Raw genomic sequence first — 23508 nt, forward strand, 5'->3', positions numbered from 1 at the left:
CACACACACACACACACACACACACACACACACACACACAAACACAAACATATGTGTGAACATAAATATGAATACACATTTCATACAAGCAAAAAAAATTAGCATATTGGGCTGGGGCATAGCTTAATGGTAGAATGTTTGTTTAGCATGCTTGAGACCCAGGGTTCATCTTGTAAATAAAATACTAACTTTAAAAAAAATTTTTTTTATCAATATATGTACTTAAATTAGGGATGTTTTAGAAACAGTAACTTGCCTTTGGTATTTATATTCTGCTATACAATAGAAATCAGGAGTTTAAATATGAGGCACAGCATTAAATGAGAAAAAAGTTTAACTCTTCATATTCCAACTTTTGTGTGTTTTTACAGGTAGAACCTAAAGGATTCATGCAAATCAGAGGAAAAGAAGTTAAGCCAATATATAAAAGTAGACCAACTAAGCCACCAAAACAAAGAATATCTGTAAGATGTGAGGAGGATAAAAAAAGAATTAAAAAGTAACTTCCTTGCATTTATATATTTTCTGTTTTCTCTTTAGATAATTATTTTTATTTTATATGTGTGAGTGTTTGCTTGCACACATGTGTGAGCACCAAGTGCATGCCTGGTGTCTGGAGAGGCCAGAAGAGGGTGCTGGAACTCTTGGAAGCAGAGTTAAGGATGGTGTGGGTGCTGGGATCCAATCCTCTACAGGAACATTACGTGCTGTTAACTACTTAGCTGTCTCTTCAACTCCTTTACACATTTTCCTATCCAAAGATTAGTCGTTCAGTGGCCTGATGTGTAAAAGTGCATTTGTTAAAGGAAAAAATAAATGCCTCATGTGGAGATCCAAGTGGAAGCTTCTCAATGGAAAAGTTTGTGGCCGGTTTTCTATCTGGGAGGGCATGTTTCCCTCCATACTCTCTGTTTCTGATTTTGAAGAGTAGTTTTGTAACAATAGTTGGAATAAAAAGAAAGCATGTTAGAGGTCATTTGCTTACTGTTGTTTAATGATAAAATAAAAACCCAACTCAAAGTGGTCACAGGCTAGTGAATGTAGTGACTTAGGTTTCTCGCCACTCTCCATTCACGTTTCCCTCTCTCCTGGCTGCATCGTTAATGAAGTTTCCTTTATTATTATTTAATATGAAAAAATTTTATATAATATATTTTGATCATGTCTTTCCCTCCCACAACTGATTCCCACATCCTCCTTACCTCTCTGCCCACCTAACTTTATATTCTCTCTCTCTCTCTGAAACATAAATGAATAGAGTAACAAAGCTCTAAACAAACAAAAGGAGAAACACACACACACATACACACATAAACACACATATAAACACATATATACACATACACACAAAAACACACATAAAAACACACATTTACACACACAAACACACACATAAACACACACACATTTACACACACATACACACAAACACACACATAAACACACACATAAACGCACACATATACACACACATATACACACATAAAAACACACATAAAAACACACAAATACACACACATAACACATACACATAAACACACACACACATACACACACATACATACACATATACACATAAACACACATATAAACACATATATACACATACACACAAACACACATTTGCACACACATACACACACATAAACACATAAACACACACATATACACACACACATACACACATAAAAACCCACATACACACAAACACACACATATAAACACACACACATAACACATACACAAACATACACACACATAAACATACACACAGACACACACACATACACACACATACATACACATATACACATAAACACACATATAAACACACACACACACACACATACACAACTAGAAACTAAAATGTACAATCTGAAGACCAATAAGATAAAAATTGTCCAAACAAAGTAAAATGGGACAAAAAGTCTACAAAAATGTTATTTAATGGTGTTTAGGTCTCATACAGGAACACAGCGCAGGTTTCAATAGCATGATTCAGATGCTGCATTACCCTTTGCCGCTCAACCTTGTTGAAACTGGTTTTCTCTTCCTTTCACTGCTATTTTCTTTTCCTTTTTTATGGGCTGCTTTATTCTAGATTAGCCTTCATTTACCTCTTTATAGAGGTTTAAAGAAACTTTAATTATTGGCTTTTATTGTTGCTTTAGATACAGGGGAAGTCCAGACATGGAAGACAACCTGTTTTATTTTTCCTTTACTGCCAGCTTAAACTTTGTAGATGGACACCACTCACAGTTTAGTAGTGGAGAGTAGATTCACAGGCACAGAATTCCAAAGCTGATGATAAAACAGTGAAATTGGCATGCAAGTGACCCTGTGCATGCCGTTGCTTATCTGCATTGCTCTAAGCTCATTTAGTTAGCAAGATTATGTATTAAAGCAAACAGTGACAGCAGGCTGCAAGCATTTTACCTTCAATAAATAGTTACTGTCAGATTATCAACAGAGCAGAAACTTCTTGATTTTTTTTTTTGTTCCTAAAAATCCTTGCATTTAGTGCATTAAGCAAAGTAGTGTGGCCACACACAGACTCAGGGTCTTTCTTTTCTTATGTCATAGTGTTTCAAAGAATGACAAATAGTCCTGCTTAAAAAGAGTGTGCTGTAAAAACACACAGGCTTTCTTGAGAATGCCAAAAATATTTGCAGACCTTATTGATATTTATTTGTTATTTTAATTCATGAAACCCGATTTTTAGAAATTTCCATTATAGTGAAGCAAGACAGAAATGTAAGAGAAGAAATATAGGGCATTGAAGGAAGTCACTTTTTTTTGTAGGAAGTCGCTTATAAAAAGGAGTCTTGGAAAAATCATGCAGAAGCCTTTAGGACACTGATTCTTTGTCCATAACCAATCTGTCTTTTCTCACCAGTGACTAGCTCACAAAGTATGTGATCACCCTGGGACACAGTTCTCCATTGCAGCACACTGCTCTTTCGCTCAGTACACCAAGAGAGAGTCATTTGCTAACCTGTTTTGTTAGACTGATGGAAGCACAGGAATCCAGATTGGTTGCAATGCTTCACCATAAAAACAATCAGTTGTATGATCTTAAGCACACTCTACTAGCCAGGACCTGTCTGAAACAGGATGATGGTTTGAGTAGGCTTGACATGGGAGCTTACCCCTTTGTTCCTTTCTCTGCTCCTCTCCCTCCCCTCTCCCCACTTCTCCCTCCCCTCTGTTTCCTAGGAAGGGAGCACCTATAACCCTCCCTTTCTGATTACTGCTTTTCACTCTCCCCATGAGGTTTCTTGTCTCAGACACCTCACCAGCTTTAGATGTGCTGCTGTCCCTCCCCCACAGTGTTCACACATGTCATACCTTGTCCTTATTGGACTTTCTGTTATTTTGGAAACATCATAGACTACATTGTGTGTGACTGAATAATGCGCATAGTATGCCTACCAATAGGCGAAATGCCACACAGTATAATTTCAGTAACAATAAAAATAAAATGAGTAATTCTACAGCCTGAGCATATTCATTTTCTTTTTTCTTTCTTTCTTCTTTTTTTTAAAACCAGTTCTTATAAATGTAAAAAGCATTTTTTTTTTCCTGAGACAGCATTTCTCTGTGTAGCCCTGGCTGTCCTGGAACTCACTGTGTAGACCAGGCTGGCCTCGAACTCAGAAATCCGTCTGCCTCTGCCTCCCAAGTGCTGGGATTATAGGCGTGCGCCACCACCGCCCGGCTAGAACATTTTATTCTATTCTTTTTCTAAAGATGTGTAGAGAAGCTGGTAATATAACTTGCAAACTCAAGACCTAAGGTTCTTATCCTGTCCCAGACTGTGTTGAAGTCTATATTGTGTATACGATGCTCCTAGTTGGGGTGTTCTAGACACATGGGCTAACATAGAGAGCAGCACTGACTACTGGGTATAACCCAAACAAACCAGCAACCAAACAACCCCCAAACCCCCAAACCGTAGGACTAATACAGAGTCTGGGAAGAGACATTTATAAAATATAAATCCCTCCCACCATCATCAAAGGGAAAGAGAAGTAAAGCAGAAAATGAAGGAGAGAGCGAGAGGAAAAAAAAGCTCTGCAGAGGCATCTGTCATCGGGGTATTGTCTGAAGGATGTTTAGACATGAACAGAAGGTTAGACAGCAGTCTGTCTTTGTGTCTTGTCCTTCAAGCTGATAACAGTTGACATCTGCTATGTGAGAGGCTGTTGTAATTGCGTTTACTCTTTTTAAGTCAAGGCCTATGGCCAAATGAGAATTTTAAAAGTATTTAGATGCAGGCAGCCCAACCTTAGAACTCCACTCTTACCTTGGATTCTAAACGTCAGGCAGGTGCACTAAGCAGCAGAGCCACTGTGCTGAGGAAAGGAGCTGAGATGGATCTGCAGATGGGACTTTTCAAACGGGAAAAGGCAGCACAGCGCCCAGTTCACCTGAGAAAGCCTTGCCTGTGAGGAGGGCCAGGTCTGGAGTGTGCTGGTAATGATGGCTGAGAAGGGACAGACCTCAGCTCCACACTGGATTTGCAAGTGAAGGAGAGCGATGTTAGATAGTTTGTATCCTGAGCATGAGGAATGTAGGCTGTTGTGATGATGGGAGGAGATCGGGGAGCATTTAGCAGAGAGAAAGAAATCCCTGTGGAGAGGATTTTACCTATGTGCAAAGAGACGTTCAAACCTAGAAGGCATAGCTAACTGGGGAGCTAGAGACTTCAAACTAAGACAAAATTAAAAAGATGGAAATCTGGGATGGGAGCTGCACTAAAAAGCTCATGGGGAAGAACAGTTTCAAGAAGGACCAACACTGTCTATCAGCTGGGCCCTGAAGATCTTATAGAGCGTGGTCTACAAGTACCAAGCTCCTTCAAGTCGGTGGTTGTGTTGAAGTCGAGCAGCATCAGAGGAAGAACTCTTCTCAAGAATTCTCAGTCTGGATGGGAAAGGCACTGGGTTTATGGACAGGTATACTGTGTTTGGAACCCAGTAGCTGATAATAGCTAAACTACGCCTGCTCCAAAGAAAGGGTGATCTCCCTGGTGTGTATATATATATATATATATATATATATATATATATATATATATATATATACTGGGGAGTTATCTTGTGAGGGTTAGAATGTGTAAAGCACCCAGCACACAGCCCAGCACATAGTAGGTTCTTAAAAGGTTGGTTGGATGGCAGGTGACATACAACATCAATAAAGCAGCCCATGGTGACTTCTCTGTACTCCCCTCACCCATAAGCAAGAGAGAGGCATATTTCAGGAGCAGGAAGGGATGTAACACCTGAAGATACAGTGTTGCTCTGATGAGTTTCTGTAGTGTGGGTATTGTTACCGGGAAGAACGGCTAGACTGAGTTACAGAATTCAAGAGAGGGGAGAGGAGTGGAGGAATGATGAGTTTGTTTTAGACCTATTCTTTGGGAAGTATATGTAAGACACATAGCTTGGTGTGAATTAGAAGCTCTGGGCACTTCCCAATGCTGCGATGTTAAATTTGTTATAAAGCATTATTATAGTTTTGGGTCTGATCCTGTACTTCACTGTCCTTTCTAGAGCTTGCACTGACAGTCAGTATCAATGTGTTTCTTACCTAACACCCATAAGATGATGAAGGAGGCTTACCTTATTTCCCATTACAGAATCCCACAGGCTCCTCCCCTTCCTCATCTTCATGACCTGTGCATCACAGTCCCAACCATGGAGTTGCCTGTGGGTCTGCACCTGGCTTCCCGAGTGTACCACACTTCTGACAGGAGAGGTCACAAGGCTGTGCTCGGACTATTGGGGTCATCTCTTTTAGGTGACCACTGTATTGATGAACAGAGAGAAAGGTAAGAGTTTTCAGGTTACTTTGTTTTAAACTGTCAAAATCATTCAGAGACAGGGAGAGAATATGAGAGAGAGAGAGAGAGAGAGAGAGAGAGAGAGAGAGAGAGAGAGAGAGAGAGAGAGAGAGCCTTCTAATTAATCCATTGATGGCTGAGGCTTCACAATGTAGGTCCTACCTTTAAAATGATTTCTTTGGAAATTAAGTTTTTAACAGAGAACATCGAGAGGCACCTTTTCCCAAAGCTGTAATTTATCATAAGGAAATTTGATTGATTGATTAACCTAGTTCTACAAGTATATTAGACACATTCTTTCTTTTCTTTTTTTCTAACTTCATGACAACTCTGGGATACAAATGTGGAAAGAGATACATGGAAGTTAAGCAGTTTATCTCCTTTTATGCTCTTAAAGGAATGGAGGTTTTGGGAAGAGAATGCCAGGAGGTGTTTGACTAGAGTCCACCTACATACTTTGTTCCTGGATGGTGATCAGAAGCTGTGGCTTTGTAAATCATTCCAGCTGTGTGTTCCTTCCTTTGGAATCCACACATTGTTATGTGAACAGTGTATGATCCACACCATCCTCACAAGAGGAGAGAAAGGGGAAGAGAACTGATATTGACTTAGCAGCAAAAATACTCTGAGTATAGAGTTACCTACTTTTGCATGTTTTCTATTTGAGTTTTCAACTGTTAAAGGAGAAATCATGATTCCCATTTAATTCATGAAGAAATTTAGGCTTTATAATATCAAGTTACTTGCCCAAGTTATCTCTGAGTGGTGGATGGAGTCTAGGAATGTTTAACTCAATTTTATCCTCAGTCATTTTTTTCCTATCTTTTTCTCCACGTAAAATATATATTTAAGACATTTGTGTCCTAATCACCCTTCCTGACACAATTTTAACACCACAGGCTCCAGATACACTGTATATCTACTTATCTACGTTAATATTGTATGTATTCTTACACTTGTGCAAATAAAGACAAATGTTTGCATCATCAGATCCTCCTCTTCCCCAAAGGGTGAGTTTTCACACTCATGAGTCAGTGTCCCACTACCAACACCATCTAGTTTCTCACCTTTGAAAAGATTGGGTAGGACTCAGGAAAAAAAATCCATTACTTACATTAAGAAAAATAAAAAAAATTAAACAAATTAAATTGGATCCTTCTCAGAATTAATGTTTATGCTACACATACAAGAATAAGATCTTAACAGATCACCTCTAGCTGTGTCCACACATGACTAATGCTTACCCTGCTCTTCATAGATACTCTGAACCTGTTTCCTCAGGTTGATTTTTGGGGTAAAAATTGTAACATTGCATCCAGTCTTTTACAGTTTACAAATCATCCATTGGTGTTCAGCAACCAGAATCAATTTAAATTTGACTCCTTGCAGTATCACATTTAATTCTCATGGAAACAGAGTGTATTTTCAGGATGCCATCACAACCATACATCTGAAACCTCACAGTGTTATCAAGTCACTGCAGACATTTTGAAAACCAGCGTATGGGGGTTGGATGTTTGGGAACTGTTTCAGCATCTCTGATAAAATATCAGCCCAAAGCTGGGAGTACAGAATAAAGACCATGTGATCATGTGTAATCCAGTAGCCATGAGATTCTGTCCCCCTCCCCGCTTTAGCAGTAAAGATTGAACCCAGGCCCAGAGCACACCAGGCCAGCTCTCGGCCACTGAGCTAGACAATGTTATATTATACACAGCCTATACTATCCAGCAATGTGTTAAAACTGCTGCTTTCTTTCCAATTCTAAGTCCTTGTTTTCCCAATTAGATCTCTCTTTCCTTTTTTTTCGAGAGAATAAGTAAATGCTCTGTTTGATACTGATAGTTCTTGGGAATTTGTTCCTAAGTACCAAATAAGAGGTTACTTTAAGCATTGAATATCTAATTCTCTGGCATCTAGCCCCTAAGGATTACCTTGCTAAACACAGCCTTACCTTTCCAAAAACATATCTGTCTGCAGAGTCTATGAGTTCAGAGAAATGCATAATTTTTCCTGCTTTATTAAGAGTTCTGAAGAAAGGTAACTGTAAACACAAAGCCAGTGCCCCTCACTTCACAGGTTTGCCTTTGCTGTAATAAGAATAGTGAACTCTAAACCCTGACAACACTTGTGGTTATGCGGCCTCAGTGCTTGGCTCTTCTACACATAGAACTGTTATTTGTGGTAAACACCAAGAATGGTGTAGTAGAATGGTAAGGATATACATTCAGTTTATTCAAAATAGCAAAGGTGCTAGTCGAATGTGCATTTATAGTGTTAAATATTTTGTGTTGAATACCTTCTTTAAAATGCATTTTGTGTTTTATAGAGATATTTATTTTGATGTCTTAATATGAAATCTTTATTTTTCCATGCTATGGTTTAAACCTAGGGCCTTGTGCATGCTCAGTAATTGTTTTATCCCTAATCACTGGTATGGATTTTTATTGTGGTTTCGGAGGCAGTTCATTGTTATGTAGCCCAGGCTATCCTAAAATTTGACGTATATGCCAGGCTGATTTCAAAGTTGTACCTGTCTCCCTGAATTAAGGTTTTAAAGCAGGAGAACAATTAGTAAAAGCATTGAGACATTGGCATTGTTAGTAGTTAGTACATTGCTTGTTAATCAGTTGAAACCATACATGACATTCCACGATGCCAGCTTTTCTCCCTAAGTTATGTGTGGACAGTGACTTTATTTAATCTGTTCTCTACTTTACTAAGCTCTGGTGGTATTGTTCATGCAAATTCACGACACTGTCCAGTCTCTTGCCATCCTTGTAAGTGGAGCTTGATTTTTGTAAATTAGCATTTCTCCCAGTGACCTGATGAGGGGACAAACATCGACACAGATGAGGAATTCACTGGGAGGAATACACACACACATATACACACACATACACACACATACACATACACACACATACACACACATACACACACATACACACACATACACACATACACACACATACACACACATATACATACATACACACACACATACACACACATACACACACATACACATACACACACATACACACACATATACACACACATACACACACATACACACACATACACATACACACACATACACACACATACACACACATACACACACATATACACACACATACACACACACACACATACACATACACACATATACACACATATACACACACATACACACACATACACATACACACATACACACACATATACACACACATACACACACATACACATACACACACATACACACACATACACACACATACACACACAGACACATACACACACATACACACACATACACACACATACATACACACATACACACACATACACACACATACACACACATACACATACACATACACACACATACACACATGCATACACATACACACACATACACACACGCATACACACACATACACATACACACACATACACACACACACACACACCAGATATATGTATGTACATACATATATCTGTATGTGTCTTACCGTTTCTATTGCTATGAAGAGATACCATGACCAAGGCATCTTTTATAAAGGACAACATTTAATTGGGGCTGGTTTACAGATTAGGAGACTCAGTTCATTGTCATCCAGGTGGGAGCATGGCAGCTTCCAGGCAGGGATGGCCCTGGAGGAGCTGAGAGTTCTGAAGGCCAACAGGGGGAGACTGACTCCCAGAAAGCTAGGAAGAGTGTCTCAAAGCCCATGCCCACAGTGACACACTTCCTCCAAGAAGGCCACACCTACTCCAACAAGGCCACATCTCATGTGTGTGTGTGTGTGTGTGTGTGTGTGTATGTGTGTGTGTGTGTGTGTGTGTGTGTATGTGTATAAAATATATTTTCTCTATATAGGGATTGAACCCAGGGCCTATGGCATGCTGGGAAATTACTACTGTCTACATCAATAACTTAAAAACAATCTTTTGGGCTGGAGAGGTGGCTCAGTACTGGCCGCTTTTCCAGAGGACTAGGGTTCAGTTCCCAGCATCCATATAGCAGTTCAATTGTCTATATCTCCAGTTCTAGGAGATCTGATGCCTTCATCAGGTCTCCTCAGGAACCAGGCACACAAATGGTGAATATGCATGCAGACAAAATACCCATACACATAAAATAAAACAAAGTAAATTGAAAGACTCAAATACCTTACTTTATTTAAAATTTATTTTGAAAAGTTTGAACATTTTTATGTATTTTATGGGTAATCATTTTTCCCTTTGAAAAATCTCATAATCTTGTTCATTATTCATTGATTTTTAGCCTGTCTTTTTATGTTTAAGTTTTAAATTACTTGCCACATATATTAAAGGCTTTTTTTTTTACTTTACTCTTCAATTATGTGTATGGTATTTTATGATATGCAGAAGTGTTGATTTGCATATAGTAAAACTTCTGTGGGCAGGGATCCACGACAGGGCCTCGTACGGTAATTTAGGCTAGCCAGGAACTATGTGGCCCAGGTAACTTCAGATCTTGTGATCTTTCTGCCTCAGCCCTCTGAGAGTTGAGATTTAAGGTAGGAGCTCACACCCTGCTCTCCAGCACACCTTCCTTTACGTGTTTTAGTGTTGGTGTTGGTGTGGTTATCATAAAAGGAATGTCTACCTTAAATTTAAGTGCATTGTCCTGCATTTTCTTCTAGAGATTTTATGGCTTTCCTGAGAAAAAAATTGCCTGGTCCATCTATAAGTTTTTGTAATCTTTTAAATAACCTCATTTTTTTCCTCACTGATTTGGAAATCCAACTCTATTCATCTTTTTGCTGTTACTCTTGAAAATACCTGAGAACGGGTGCTGCACAAATGTTTGTCCAGTGCTCAGTGGGGAGATTAAAGGGATATTGTCAGCTTCTGTTCCACTTTGGGGGTGGGATGGCAGCGGACAGGATCACAGTGGCAGTGACATGGACCGAGATGTAACAGGGAAGAAAGGAAGCCCGGATCTCATCTACCCCCACCTCTGTCCCCCAAAAGACTTGACAAAAAGCTTAAGGAAGAAAGGAGTTGTTTGGTATCATGGTCTGAAGACACACAGTCTACCTTGGCAAGAAAAAAAATGACTGACTTCATGGAGGAAGGAACATGTATGCCTGATGTCTGGGAGGCAGAGAAGTACATCCTGGGAGGCAGAGAGGTGCATCCTGGTGCTTAGCTCTGTTCTCTTGTTTTCACTTTATTCATTCTGGGAACCAAGCCCATGGGATACACATTTAGGACCTTACAGGACACACTGAGGAACCAAGCCCATGGGACACACATTCAGGACCTTACAGGGCACACTGAGGTGACACTATTTTTATATCTCAGATCCTGTGGGTTTGAGTCTGTTTGTGGACACTTGTTCCATTTCACTGATTTATTGATGTAAAGCTATTTTGTTGATTTGCATGAATACAAAAAGAGACGGTGGTAGACATACTACCCTGCCAGCATTGGCTGACCTCAACCAGTTATCGCTGCTGCCAGCCTCCTGGTCCAGAGAGATGCTTAGGGAGTGAATTTCAAAACTGTTAACTAAACTGCCTTCAAATCACAAATTCTTGGTTAATTTTTGTAGACAGATTACTAATATCATTCATTAAAACAGTAGCAATGACAAGGAAAAACAAAAGGTTAGAGCGTTATAATTAAATGCCTATCTTATTTGTTACAAATTAATATTTTAATGAATACATAAAATATATAAGGAAAAGAGAACAAGAAAAGCAGTTGTACACAATCTTGCCATCTGGGGATGTTATTAGTATTAGTATTTTAATTTTTTACTTCCTATTTTTTGCATGTGACTATGACTTTCTCACTGTGTGTATGTGCAAGTTCATGTGTGGGGGGCATATACGTGCATATGTGGGGGCATGAATATGCACATATATATAGATATCAGAGGACGTTCTTGAACATTATTCTTCATGCACCAGTTACTATTTTTTGGACACAAAGTTACTGACTTGGGACTCACCAAGGAGACTGGACTGGTTGGCCAGTGAGCCCCAGGGATACACCTGTCTCTACCTTTCTGATGCTGGTATTTAAGTACAAGCCACCATATCCAGCTCTAAAAAATTATTCCTTTAAATTTTGGATATTATAATACGATTACATAATTTCCCCTTCCTTTTCGTCACTCCAAGCTGTCTCATGCACCCTTTTATTCCCTGCTGGTCCAGAGGACCCGTTTGGTTCTCAGCACACTCCTGGCAACCCACAACCATCTGTAACATTAGCTGCAGGAAAGCAGACACCCTCTTCTGGCCTCTGCAGGCACCTGCACACATGTGCCATGCCGCTGCAGACAGAAAGACATCAATAAAAACAATATCTCTAAAAACATTGTTCCTGCTTTCATTTTGCATTGGCATTTGGAACAATCGGTTCCTCTTCTGTGAATCTGTTCTTTCCATTGCTCTTAGGGATCCACACTGAGCTCCATGTCTCATTCTCTGCCCTCTACTCCCTCCCCCCCATTTTAAAGATTTATTTTCAGGTGTGTGTGTGTGTGTGTGTGTGTTTATGTATGTGTTCACATGAGTGAAAGTGCCTGCAGAAGCCAGAGGTCTTGCATCCCTTGGAGTTGAGTTGTAGGTAGTTGTGAGCCATCCAAGTAGGGGCTGAAAGCTGGACTTGGCTCTTTTGCAAGAGCAGTGTATGCTAACTGGTGAACCATCCTTTTAGCTGCCTGTGTCCATTCTTGTCTCCCTCCTCTTGAGTGGAGTGTCCATGGCTTAAACCGTGGCTTCTTTTAGAATCTGCTTATATTCTCAAGGTAAGTGCCCATGGTTCTGAGTGCTGTTTTCCCGCCGCAGATGAGTATTAATTACTCGGGCACCCGTGGAGCGATGCTCCTAGTGGCACTGGTGTATAATTACACTGTCCGCACTTAGGATGGGCCTTTTCATCTCAATTAGCCCAGTCTGGAAACTCTCACTGGCATCCCAGAAGTTTGTCTTGTAGGTGATTCTAGACATGGTTAATTTGACAATCAGTATCAAACATCCCACTTATTCTTGTTAATTGTTGCTAATGAGAGAAGAACTCGAATCAAGCCTGAGGTTTTATTTGCATGTAATCTACTACTCTCAGATCCTTGTAGGTGTTTAAATTTTGTTTTAATCTCACTAGCATATGTTTGAGGGGGGTGGACTTCTTTCTAATTAACTCTTCCTTGTACATACAAAGTCCTCCTGATATGCTACTATATCTCTTTGGGTAAGGAGATTTCTATTTTGTTTGAATAATGTTTGTATTATATTTATTTTATACATTTCTTTATAAATACCAATTAGCTATACATTGGATCTTAATTTTGTATTCTTCATGTACTTCACTTGTTTTCTTATATTTATCTCTCAAACTTCTGCTCATCAGTGGTTTTATGTTTTGAGGTGTGAAGTTCAAGAATCACAATCCCTCATCCAATAGTTACAGGATTGTTTTTTTAGTCGCTTAAGGGACATATAAGTCTTTATTACCTGTTACAATCCACACTAAAGCTTTTTTCCGGTAGACCATATGAATCTTTTAAAGATAATTTTGTTTTCCCCTGACATTATTCACTGGGCTCCCCGACTATATTTCCTTGTGATACATTGCAGTTTCTTCTCATAGAACTGCTTTTGGATTTTTCTGTGTACTCACATTTGAAGGAAGACTGGGGGAAGGTCTTTTCTGGCTACCCAAAATAATGCAGGGCAGGTTTCCCTGTCAGTGTTCACACTTTCCAGTTTGGAAGTACTAAAATACTTCTTTCGGATTTGAAGTAGGGTGGGGCAAAGGTTTGTATTCCCCTCATTCAGGACACTGAAGTACTGAGGAATATGGAGCCGGATCTGGAACTTTACCTGTTTCCCCTCAGTGTTGGTTGAGACTGTATTAAAGATGTTCTTTTCCTATTGGATTTTCTATATCATAACGTTTGTTATAGGCCTCTCTGTGAACATATTTTACACATCCTTTAGAAGAATGACACTGCATTAATTTGAAACCTTCTACTTCTTTGAAGAGATATGAACTGCATTGTGCAGGGACAGATGCGTAATTATGTCAACACTATTCCCTCTACATCATATGACTTACAACTCAGCTGTATGATGATTGGATGATTTCATCCAAGTCCTTCAAGGAAGTTAGTGATATTTGATAAGAAAATAGGAAGTTACATAACAGAGCCCGAGGAGGTGTCTGCACTAGCACGTATGTAGTATATAAGATACTTCATTTCCCAAGACAAGAATCCGCAGCATGGCACTTAGGAAACTAGGTCATCTCCACATAACCCGTGAAGGCTGGGACTCAGACTCAGGCGGCTCTGACTCTCAGGGTGGTTTGCATTGTATCTCCTAGCCTCTGTAACCCACAGCCTTCCACTTCTGGGATTCCCTTTCTCTTTATGTTGTGTCCTGCATTCGCATCCTCACCCTGTTGGTTGCACAGGAGGCAACGTGCTCGGTCCCCCTTGGTAGTTCACCTTTGTTCCATTGGCATCTAGTTATAGTATCAGAGTCTTTGCTTACAGTGTGTACTGTATCTTACTTCTTGATTTTACTAGTGTCTGTTTCCTTCTAGGCATCTAGACAAAGGATGTCTCTAACTGTGGGGGACTTCCTCATGCTAATTATGTAATTCTGTAAGTCTTTGGGATTTCTGAATGTTGCTTTTTTTTTTTTTAGTTCCCCATTCCTCAGTGCACTTTCCTCCCCACTAGAATGTGCCACTGGCTTCTGCTAACACGTTGTTCTGAAGCTAGCTGTAGAATACCATTGTCTGCAGTCTCTGGTACCTCATTCTTAATGTGCTTTGTGTCTCGTTCTTTATGTCCCTCCAGCATGGGTATCTTAGTCAGGGTTTCTATTCCTGCACAAAAATCATGACCAGGAAGCAAGTTGGGGAGGAAAGGATTTATTCAGCTTACACTTCCATGTTGCTGTTCATCACTAAAGGAAGTCAGGACTGGAACTCAAGCAGGTCAGGAAACAGGAGCTGATGCAGAGGCCATGGAGGGATGTTCCTGACTCGCTTGCTTGCCCTAGCTTTCTCAGTTTGCTTTCTTATAGAACCCAAGACTTCCAGCCCACGGATGGCACTACCCACCGTGGGCCCTCCCACCCTCGATCACTCATTGAGAAAATGCCTTACAGCTGGATCTCATGGAGGCATTTCTTCAGGTTATCTGTGGTAACTCCAGCTTATGTCAAGTTGACACACAAAGCCACCCAGTACAATGGGTAACAGGGACTGTCTTTCACTCCTCATTCTCCTTATTGTCTGCCATTTCTCAGTAGGCAGGCTGTTCCTGTCCCCACTTCAATCCTTCTCTTAACCTCGTTCCTTGCTGTATAATCTAGGCAATAACCTGAGATATTATATTGGAGATTCTAAGACGTACTCCTTGTCTGAGGTTTAGTTGGTGGTGTCATAGAAGAACATACATCAGGGTTATATTAACTCTCTTACCATAACTCCCTTCTTGTGCGGATAAAGGGACAAAGGCAAAGTTCTATATTCCCAAATACATGGCAAAGTTAGAACCAGAATCAATCCTGACCTCAACTATGTTTCTGTTACAGACACACTTATTATGTATTTTCATCACTATGCCTTTTGTGTATTTTTCTTTTGTCATGTGTTTGGGTATTTGGTCTACATGTATGCCTGTGCATTGTGCCTATGCCTGGCATTCATGGAGGCCAAGAAATGGTGTCAGATCTCCTGGAAATGGAGTTACAGACTGTTGTGATCCACCATGTAGGTGCTGATGATCAAAATTTAGGCCTCTGGAAGAACTGCGAGTGCTCTTAACTGCTGAGCCCCACCTTTTGTGTGTCTTTAATAGCACAGAGCAGTAACGGCAAGAAGCTGTTTCAGTGTACATCTCAGTGTCTGACGAGACACTTGATTGTATGTTTTTATGTTTCAGTGTACATCTCAGTGTTTGATAAGGCACTTGGCTAGTATGTTTTTGGTTTTGTATGGAAAGACATAAAAAAGAAATTATCTGTAGTCTTAGCCTATAACTCAAACTTACATATTTCTGAAAGATATATATATATATATATATTTTAGAAAGTAAAACAGTGTCATTCCACCAGATGTCACTGTTTGCATGTAGCAATGAACTTACAGTGGTTAAAAAGAACAACCTTCCCCCCAACCAAATTTTGTAAAAGTAAAAATCTATTTAGCTATACATATATTTTCCTACAGGCTCATAATTTTGAGACTCTATTCCTTGCTTTCAAAAAAAGGCATGCAAAATTTTTCATGTGTCTCTGCTGCAGATTTTAAAGAGAAATTATACAAGGATGAAGAAACTCAGTGTGTAGCTTAGCATCAAAGATGGCCTTGGAAAATTTCTCCAGTCCTAGGGTCTACTTTTTAAACAATGAAGTCACAGTTTTCCAAATTGTGGAATGAGACCCTGTAAGTGGGTTGTTAAAATCAGTTTAGTAACTACTAAACTGAAGCTATGATTGTTTTGAAAGTGGTATATAAAACAGCCTATTGCATATAAATAAAATCTTGGTAAGTTTTTCATAAGTGAATATCCTTAGTTTTCCTATGCACACATTCTGTGAATTACCTGAAATTGACAAGGGGCTCCTGAGAATATTCCCTGAGATTTTGTACATCTTGTAGCAAGATACTCTTTCTAAGGAAAAGAGAGTGAAGCTGTGATGTAGAGTTTCTCTCCGCAGGGTCTTCCTAAGGCAGAAGAGGGCTTCCAGAGGGAGAAATCTCTGTTTAGTAGAATGAGATTCACAGTTTCTTACATGTAACTTAGAGTTCTCACAATTTACCAAAGTGTCTTCTAAGCTTGTGTTGTTAGCAACTTACAGTAAGAAATATATTTCATATCCTTTTCTGGTGGTAGACAGCAAGGACTTTAAAAAGGTGTAGCTCCTGAATATTAGAGAAATGGGCTTGTTTTGTCCCATTAGCCTCTTCCTTGATAGAACAATATAGATTATAATTTCAGCCATTTACTGAGCATGTACTGTCTGCCTACATTATGCCTGAGCAGTAGATGTAAGAGCCAATTAGTGTTGCCATTAATAAATGAGGGAACAGGTATAAGGAAGGAGAAGTATACTACTCAAGTGTCTTAGTCTGTTTTGTTTTGGTCTAACAGAATACCCAAAACAGGATAATTTATTAACAACCAACCAACCAGATTTATACTAAAGTCTTGGGAGTCCCAAAGTGGCCAGCTGCATCTGTTTAGGGACTCATGCTTCTTCAACTCATGGTGGAAAATGAAAACACAAGAAGGCACAGGAGCAAAACAGGAATGAAGATGAATTTCTGTGCATCAGAGCAACTCATTCCTGCAAACATGGCATTGGTTAATTTATCAGAGCTGTAGCCTTATGGCACAAGTACCTCTCATTAGGCCCCACCTCTCATTAGGCCCCACCTCTTATTAGGCCCTACCTCTTATCATTGCTACATCTTGGGAACAAGACTCAAAATGAGTTTTGGTGAATACAAACCACATTCAAATTACAACAGCAACATAATCGTAAGTGGCCAACTTAGGGTTAAAGTCCAGGCTATGGCCTCATCACGGAGTCTCAGCCTTTCCCCAGCGTCAGCGAGGTTTAGACTTTGTTGAGTATAAAGACCATTGGGTATGCTTGCTTAGCATATTAATTTGCAAGCCTACTGACTTAGAATCCCCAAAGAAGGTGTGGGAAGCTATATTTTTGATAGTCGCCTTGGGGTGTCTCATGATCAAGTGGTTTTAGAAAAGCTAGTAGTAATCAGAGGCTCTCAGACAACACCAGAGTCACCTGCTCTGAGTCCGAGGGTGAAAGCATGGATAGCTGCCTGCATATCCCCAGTTTCTGATTCATTAGGTGTATGGCGAGTGACAGTGATTTGCAAAGTACATATAAGAGACTTGTGATGGTTAGGGAGTACCTGTGTAGAACCTCTACAACATCATGTCTGTGCTTTCATTTTCCAGAGTCTACTTTTGGGCATGAGACTCTTTTGTTTTCTCTAACCAAAGGTCACCATTTATCTCATAACTAATACATTCAAGTCCCCTGGAAGCAGAAAACTATTTTTTTTCCTTCTCCACCCCCTGCCCTGGGCTATTTTCTATTAAGAGAAAAATGTAAGACAAGATGGAAGATATTCTATAATAAAAGAACAGATCAAGCATAGTAGGAAGATTAAGAAGAAAAAGATGAGTTTTGGTTGGGTAAGGGAGATGTATAAAGATCTTGGAGCCCTTGCTGTTCCCATTTTCAGAGCCACAATGAACTACAATTGTCTGCCCCCATAGTGCTCTATACTTAGTACCCAGTATCCATCCAGTTGTCAGTCTACCTTTTTCATATTAGACATAGTTCAAATGGAGGGTTAAGGAAGTGAAGTAAGATTGGAAAGATAGATGAACTCCATGGTATGGAGGAGCCTGGATGCAAGGTACTATAGTTTAGGCCCTATTGTATCTTAGTCATTGGAGTCTTTGGAGAGGAAGTGATTGACACCTGTTAATATCTTCTGTCATAGGTATGTAACATAAATTGGAAGAGGAAGAGTATGCAGGTAAAGGACCTGAAATACTGATATCACAGGACTCAGACGAGAGAAGATATGATGGACAGGAGAGACACCAGAGGGAACAAGCAGAGTGGGCAGCTACACTTGGGAATGGGGCAATATTGGAGATTTTCAGTCTGAACTCAGAAGATGGTAGTGTTCCCTAAAGATTTTAGTAAGATAGGATTCTCTTCTCTTAGAGAAAGGAAACACAGAAAATGAAGAGAGAAATTTCCTAAATAATTAACTCACATCTGACATGTAGGAACCATTGCTAACCTTGGATAGCCATTCCACTAAGGCTCTGGGTATGCCAGAGCCAGCACTATAGAATGTCAATGACTCCTTCCACATTCATTTGACCAACTAAAACACATAGTTGTGCTTTTGGAAACTGAAGACAGTAAATGTAAATGATGATTGCTACTCCATTTATGGCTTCCAGCTAAACAACTAGAACAACACTGCTGTGAGGTAGTAGATATTATGTCACTTTGCCCCTAACCACTGTCCCCTTCCCCCAGTGTGATGTTAAAATGATTTTACTTGATATATTTACACTCTAGGCTCATTTTCTTAGTGTCTAGACCCAAGCTTGTCCTTTCCCAGACCTAGAAGTCAAGATTGAGTTGCAAAAAACAGAAATCCTTTAATTATTTGAAGCAAAAAAGGAATCAAGCAATGTTTGCTTAGTGGAGGGCTTGAAATAAATGGGCCTGGGAAGACTTGCAGAAATACCCACATAGCAACTGAGCTGGCTGCTGAGGGTACTCAGAACAGGAGGCCGATTTTGGTAACATAGCTCCTTACTTAAGAGTCAAGGAATCAAGATTCTTTGACTGTTTCAGAATTTCTCTCTTATTTGATGTTCTCATTGGCAAAATAAAATTAAAACTAACAAAAGCAGTAACTTTGGACCACTATTGTGGAAGAACTTGGCATGTCCTGACTATGCTTGCCAACAGGTACACCAGAGCCTTATTCCTTCTAAATGGTACATGTGTGAGTGCACATGGAGAGTGGTCCTGAGTCATATCTAGAGCACACCAGTTCCAGGAGAGGTTCCTTCTCAACATCCTTACCACCATCACTTTGTGTGTAGTATTTGTATTCAACTTACTGGGGGTTGGCTATAGTTTCTTTATGAATCCAGATATTTGACTAGGTAAGGTAAGGGGTGGCTCATGATGGAAGAGGTAGCTCTCCATGTGAAGAGCTGGTAAGATGAGCTCTGAGAGTTCAGCATATTATTAAATGACAAGTCAGCTTGGATTGTGTCTGTTTCTATAATGGAATGTCCAAAATCAGAGGTACCAGTAGTCCTTTCCTGTATGATTGACACTGCCATCATATGAGTTAGCCTGGCTTATACTTCTTTTGTACTTCTTTTATACAGTACCTCTACATGCAATATTAACATACCTTAAGAAGTCACTTAAGTCATCTATTATTATTGATACATCCTTCTTTCAAAATTAAAGTTTCATGTCATATATGCATGTATACTATAGACATTCTTAGCTCTAAGCCTGTATTGCTTACCGAAGGAAGACTTGATTGTTTCAGTGATTTTTTTTTTTTTTAAGCTATATTGCTTTGTGCTCCTGGCAGGTTGTGTGCTTCCAGCTACCTGCCCAGCAACTCTTTGGATTTGAGAATGAAAGACACACACACACACACACACACACACACACATACACACACACACAGATTATTTTTAAAATGCCGTTGCTACATCAGTGACTGGGCACTTCTAATCTTCCACCTGCAACTCTAGGCCCAATCAAGGAAGTGGCCAGGGGCCAGTAACCAGAAATCTCACATGGCTGGTTGGCCTTCTCTTCTGCTGCTCCTGTGTCCCATCCTTCTTCCTGAGTCCTGGCAATTCTCCCTGTTCCTCTCTGCATCCTAGCCTGAGCAACTCGAATTGTCCTATCCTGTACCCAACTATTGGCTGTTGATATCTTTTTTGATCAATCAAAAATCAACTGGGGACAAGGACCTTTAGCATGTGGACACACAGATGCCCTATTGAATCAAAGCATTCAAACCAGTCTCCAACACCCCACCTTTTCTGTCCAAATAAACATTTTCCTTTTGGTAAGATGTAAATTCAGAAGGGGAAGCCACAAGCATCTTGGTAGTTTCATTTAGGCTGGTAATTTGGCCCCAGTCTAAGAAATGATTATTTGGTCATGAATTTGGAGTGAGGAAGAAATTTAAAAATACATTATAAAAATTACTTTGTTTTCTGTGTATGAGTGTTTTGCCTGTATGTATGTCTGTGAATCACACATGTATCTTGTGCCAACAGAGGCCAGAAGAGGGTTTTAGATCCATTGGAACTAGAGACTGCCAAGAGTTGCCATTGTGGGTTCTAAGAATTGAACTCAGGTCCCCTGGAAGAGCAGCTATTACTCTTTATTAACTGAGCCATTTATCCAGCCACACAATAAGGTTTTTAGATGTGTTTTGTTATGTTTTTATAAAGCAAACATACTTTTCTCATACAGTGAATCCAGATCATCACTCAACTGTGTTCAGAGCCAGATTTTTCTTTAGTTTTGAATTGATATCTTCATGGTATCTTCTTAGCTCAGACAGTAAAGGTCAATGCATTGACTTCAGCAGAGGTAAGCAAGAAGAGGGTGGTCCTTTTTGTTCGCCAATAACTTTAAAAACAAATTTATTGTTTTTGTTAAATTATAGACTGATATATGGTGTTCCTGTTATGAGTGAAAAGCAGAAATATACTGGTGTTACTTCAGTACCAGCAAAGACGTTCCCTGAATCAGAACAGACAAATCGGTGGAAAGCCAACAAAGCAAATCTTCAGCTCTCAGGAGAAGAAGTGAGCATTACTTTTAACCACTTTATTTATTTATTTATTTATTTATTTATTTATTTATTTACATGCATTGGTGTGAGGGTGTCAGATCCCCTGGAACCAGAGTTACAGATGGCTGTGAGCTGCCATGTGGGTGCTGAGAATTGAACCTGGGACATGAGAAAGAAAAGTCAATGGTCTTAACCATTGGACCATCTCTCCAGCCCCCAAACCTTGCTTTGAATGTTGGGTTTTCTCCACCCAAGGTGCTCTTAAATGTATTGGTTAGGGCTCTTTTGGCATTCTTTTTATTTGTTTGTTTGTTTGTTTTTCGAGACAGAGTTTTTCTGTGTAGCCCTAGATGTCCTGGAACTCACTCTGTAGACCAGGCTGGCTTCAAACTCAGAAACTTGCCTGCCTATGCCTCCCAAGTGCTGGGATTAAAGGCATGTGCCACCACTGCCTGGCCTCTTTTGGCATCCTTTAACATTATTGAGGACTTCAGTATTTGGTAATGTGAACTATGTCTCTGAACACTTACAACTTTAAAATGTAAATCAGAAAATGGTAAGTAATAAAACCACAGGTGTTAAATGTGATCCCATAAATGTCCTTTTTTGTAAAACCATATTTATTTTGTTTTTTGTAATATTGTCTTGCTGTGTGGTCCAGGTTAGGTTGGCATGTGCGCGGAGACCCTTCTTTGTTAGTCTCCGGAGTGCTGGGATTACAGTCCACACTACCATGCCTCCTGTAATTATAGTCTTTAAACCCAAAAAGAGCGAGAAAACTAGAATTTGTCTTTTTAATTTAACTTATTTGACAAGTCTCTTTATATATTGAATTCTTAGATATTCTGTATCAATTTTTTGACTGTTTGTTTTGGTTAAAATATATTAGAAAAATCCTGGCCTTAAACAGATAGGTAGATAGAAAAGAATATTTTGGTAGTAATTCCAATATAATTGTGGGAATTCTTTAATAACATTCCAACATTTGAAAAGTGATAGTTTCCTGAGAGTTAGTTGTAAGGCTCTCACTTTTTCCTGTGCTTCTTTGCCAGGGTCCTAAAATCTCTGGATATCACAAACCCAAGACAACTCTAAGAGTGGAGAGAAGAAGCACAACATCTAGGAATGTTAGGGCACAAAGAATGGCACGGTACTGCATAAGTGCCTGGGTTTGCTTTTTTACTGCATATGTTTTGGACTTGACCCATAAAACTTGGAAATCTGGAAACACAAACCACACACACACACACAAACCACACACACAATATACACTCTAACACATGCACACATGCCCCAGTGAAAATATGCTATTTCATTATTTCAGGATGGCTACAAAGCAAACCATTTTTATTTAGAAAGTAATTACCGAATCTGTATAGACACCACAGAAAGACAGTATGCTTCCACTCCCAGCCTCTACCAGGAAAGGTCTAGTGACGTCAGCCCTTGCCAGACTGTCTCAAACATGCCAGCATCCTTCTCGCATTGTTGCTAAGGTGGGCTGAGTATGGAGCTGCATTGTGGCTTGGATATAAAATGTTTGCTGAAGGCTTGTGTTTTGAAGACTTGATTTCCACTTGGGGAAACAATTGGGTTGTGAGTGCTCTGATCCAATCTACTGACAGAGGGTCCTACTTAAATGTATGGCTGGGATGTGGTAGGCTCTGTGGAAGAAAATGGACGGGGCAGGAAGGAGCAGGGAAATAGGACACATCTTTGAAAGGCATTGCTCATCTCTGGCTTCTCCCCTTTCTCTGCCTCTCTGCTTCCTGGCTTCCCTGAGTCAGTATCTTTGCTGTGCCACCTGCTCTGGCCACAGTGGTAGAGGCAGTCAGACATGGGCTGAATTCTCTGAAACCAAGAGCCAAAAAGACTATTTCTCAGTCTTATTATTTTCAAAGCCAAAAAGTTGCCTTTTTTTCATCCATTTTGCCACAGTGAAAAACAGTGATGAAAGCAAGCCAAGTCTTTCATCCTGATGGAGTAGCAAGTAGATTTTCTGTTTATGTTATCAGTTGAAACCACATGAGACCTGCATCCCCATCCAATGAGCTACTCTTATAGTAAAATGTCAGCTAACTAGAAGGTTTAAGTAAGATATAATCTTGATGACATAAAGTTTAAAATTATCCAGATTTCAAAAATTAGGTGAAATCTCATCCTAAATAAAAAAGCCTCCTGAGAGGCTCTGACAGTATCTGACTAACACAGATGTAGAGGCTCACAGCCATTCATCGATATGA

At 39.7% G+C, this 23508-nt stretch overlaps 1 protein-coding gene across 2 annotated transcripts in view; it reads left to right on the forward strand.

Moving 5' to 3' along the window:
* The window catches only part of Ttc6 (tetratricopeptide repeat domain 6), a 189523-nt gene that overhangs the window by 57264 nt on the left and 108751 nt on the right, over positions 1-23508 (forward strand). Inside the window, exons 5-7 of one of the 2 annotated variants that reach the window (XM_031356246.1) lie at positions 372-499; positions 5642-5833; positions 21137-21278. In XM_031356246.1, coding sequence (XP_031212106.1) covers positions 372-499; positions 5642-5833; positions 21137-21278 — 462 coding nt within the window. Of the gene's footprint in view, positions 1-371; positions 500-5641; positions 5834-21136; positions 21279-22341; positions 22416-23508 lie in introns of those variants that run through there. The other variant, XM_031356247.1, reaches the window with a different exon arrangement.

The sequence above is a fragment of the Mastomys coucha genome, unplaced genomic scaffold (genome assembly GCF_008632895.1).
Source record: "Mastomys coucha isolate ucsf_1 unplaced genomic scaffold, UCSF_Mcou_1 pScaffold6, whole genome shotgun sequence".
NCBI classification, from domain to species: domain Eukaryota; kingdom Metazoa; phylum Chordata; class Mammalia; order Rodentia; family Muridae; genus Mastomys; species Mastomys coucha.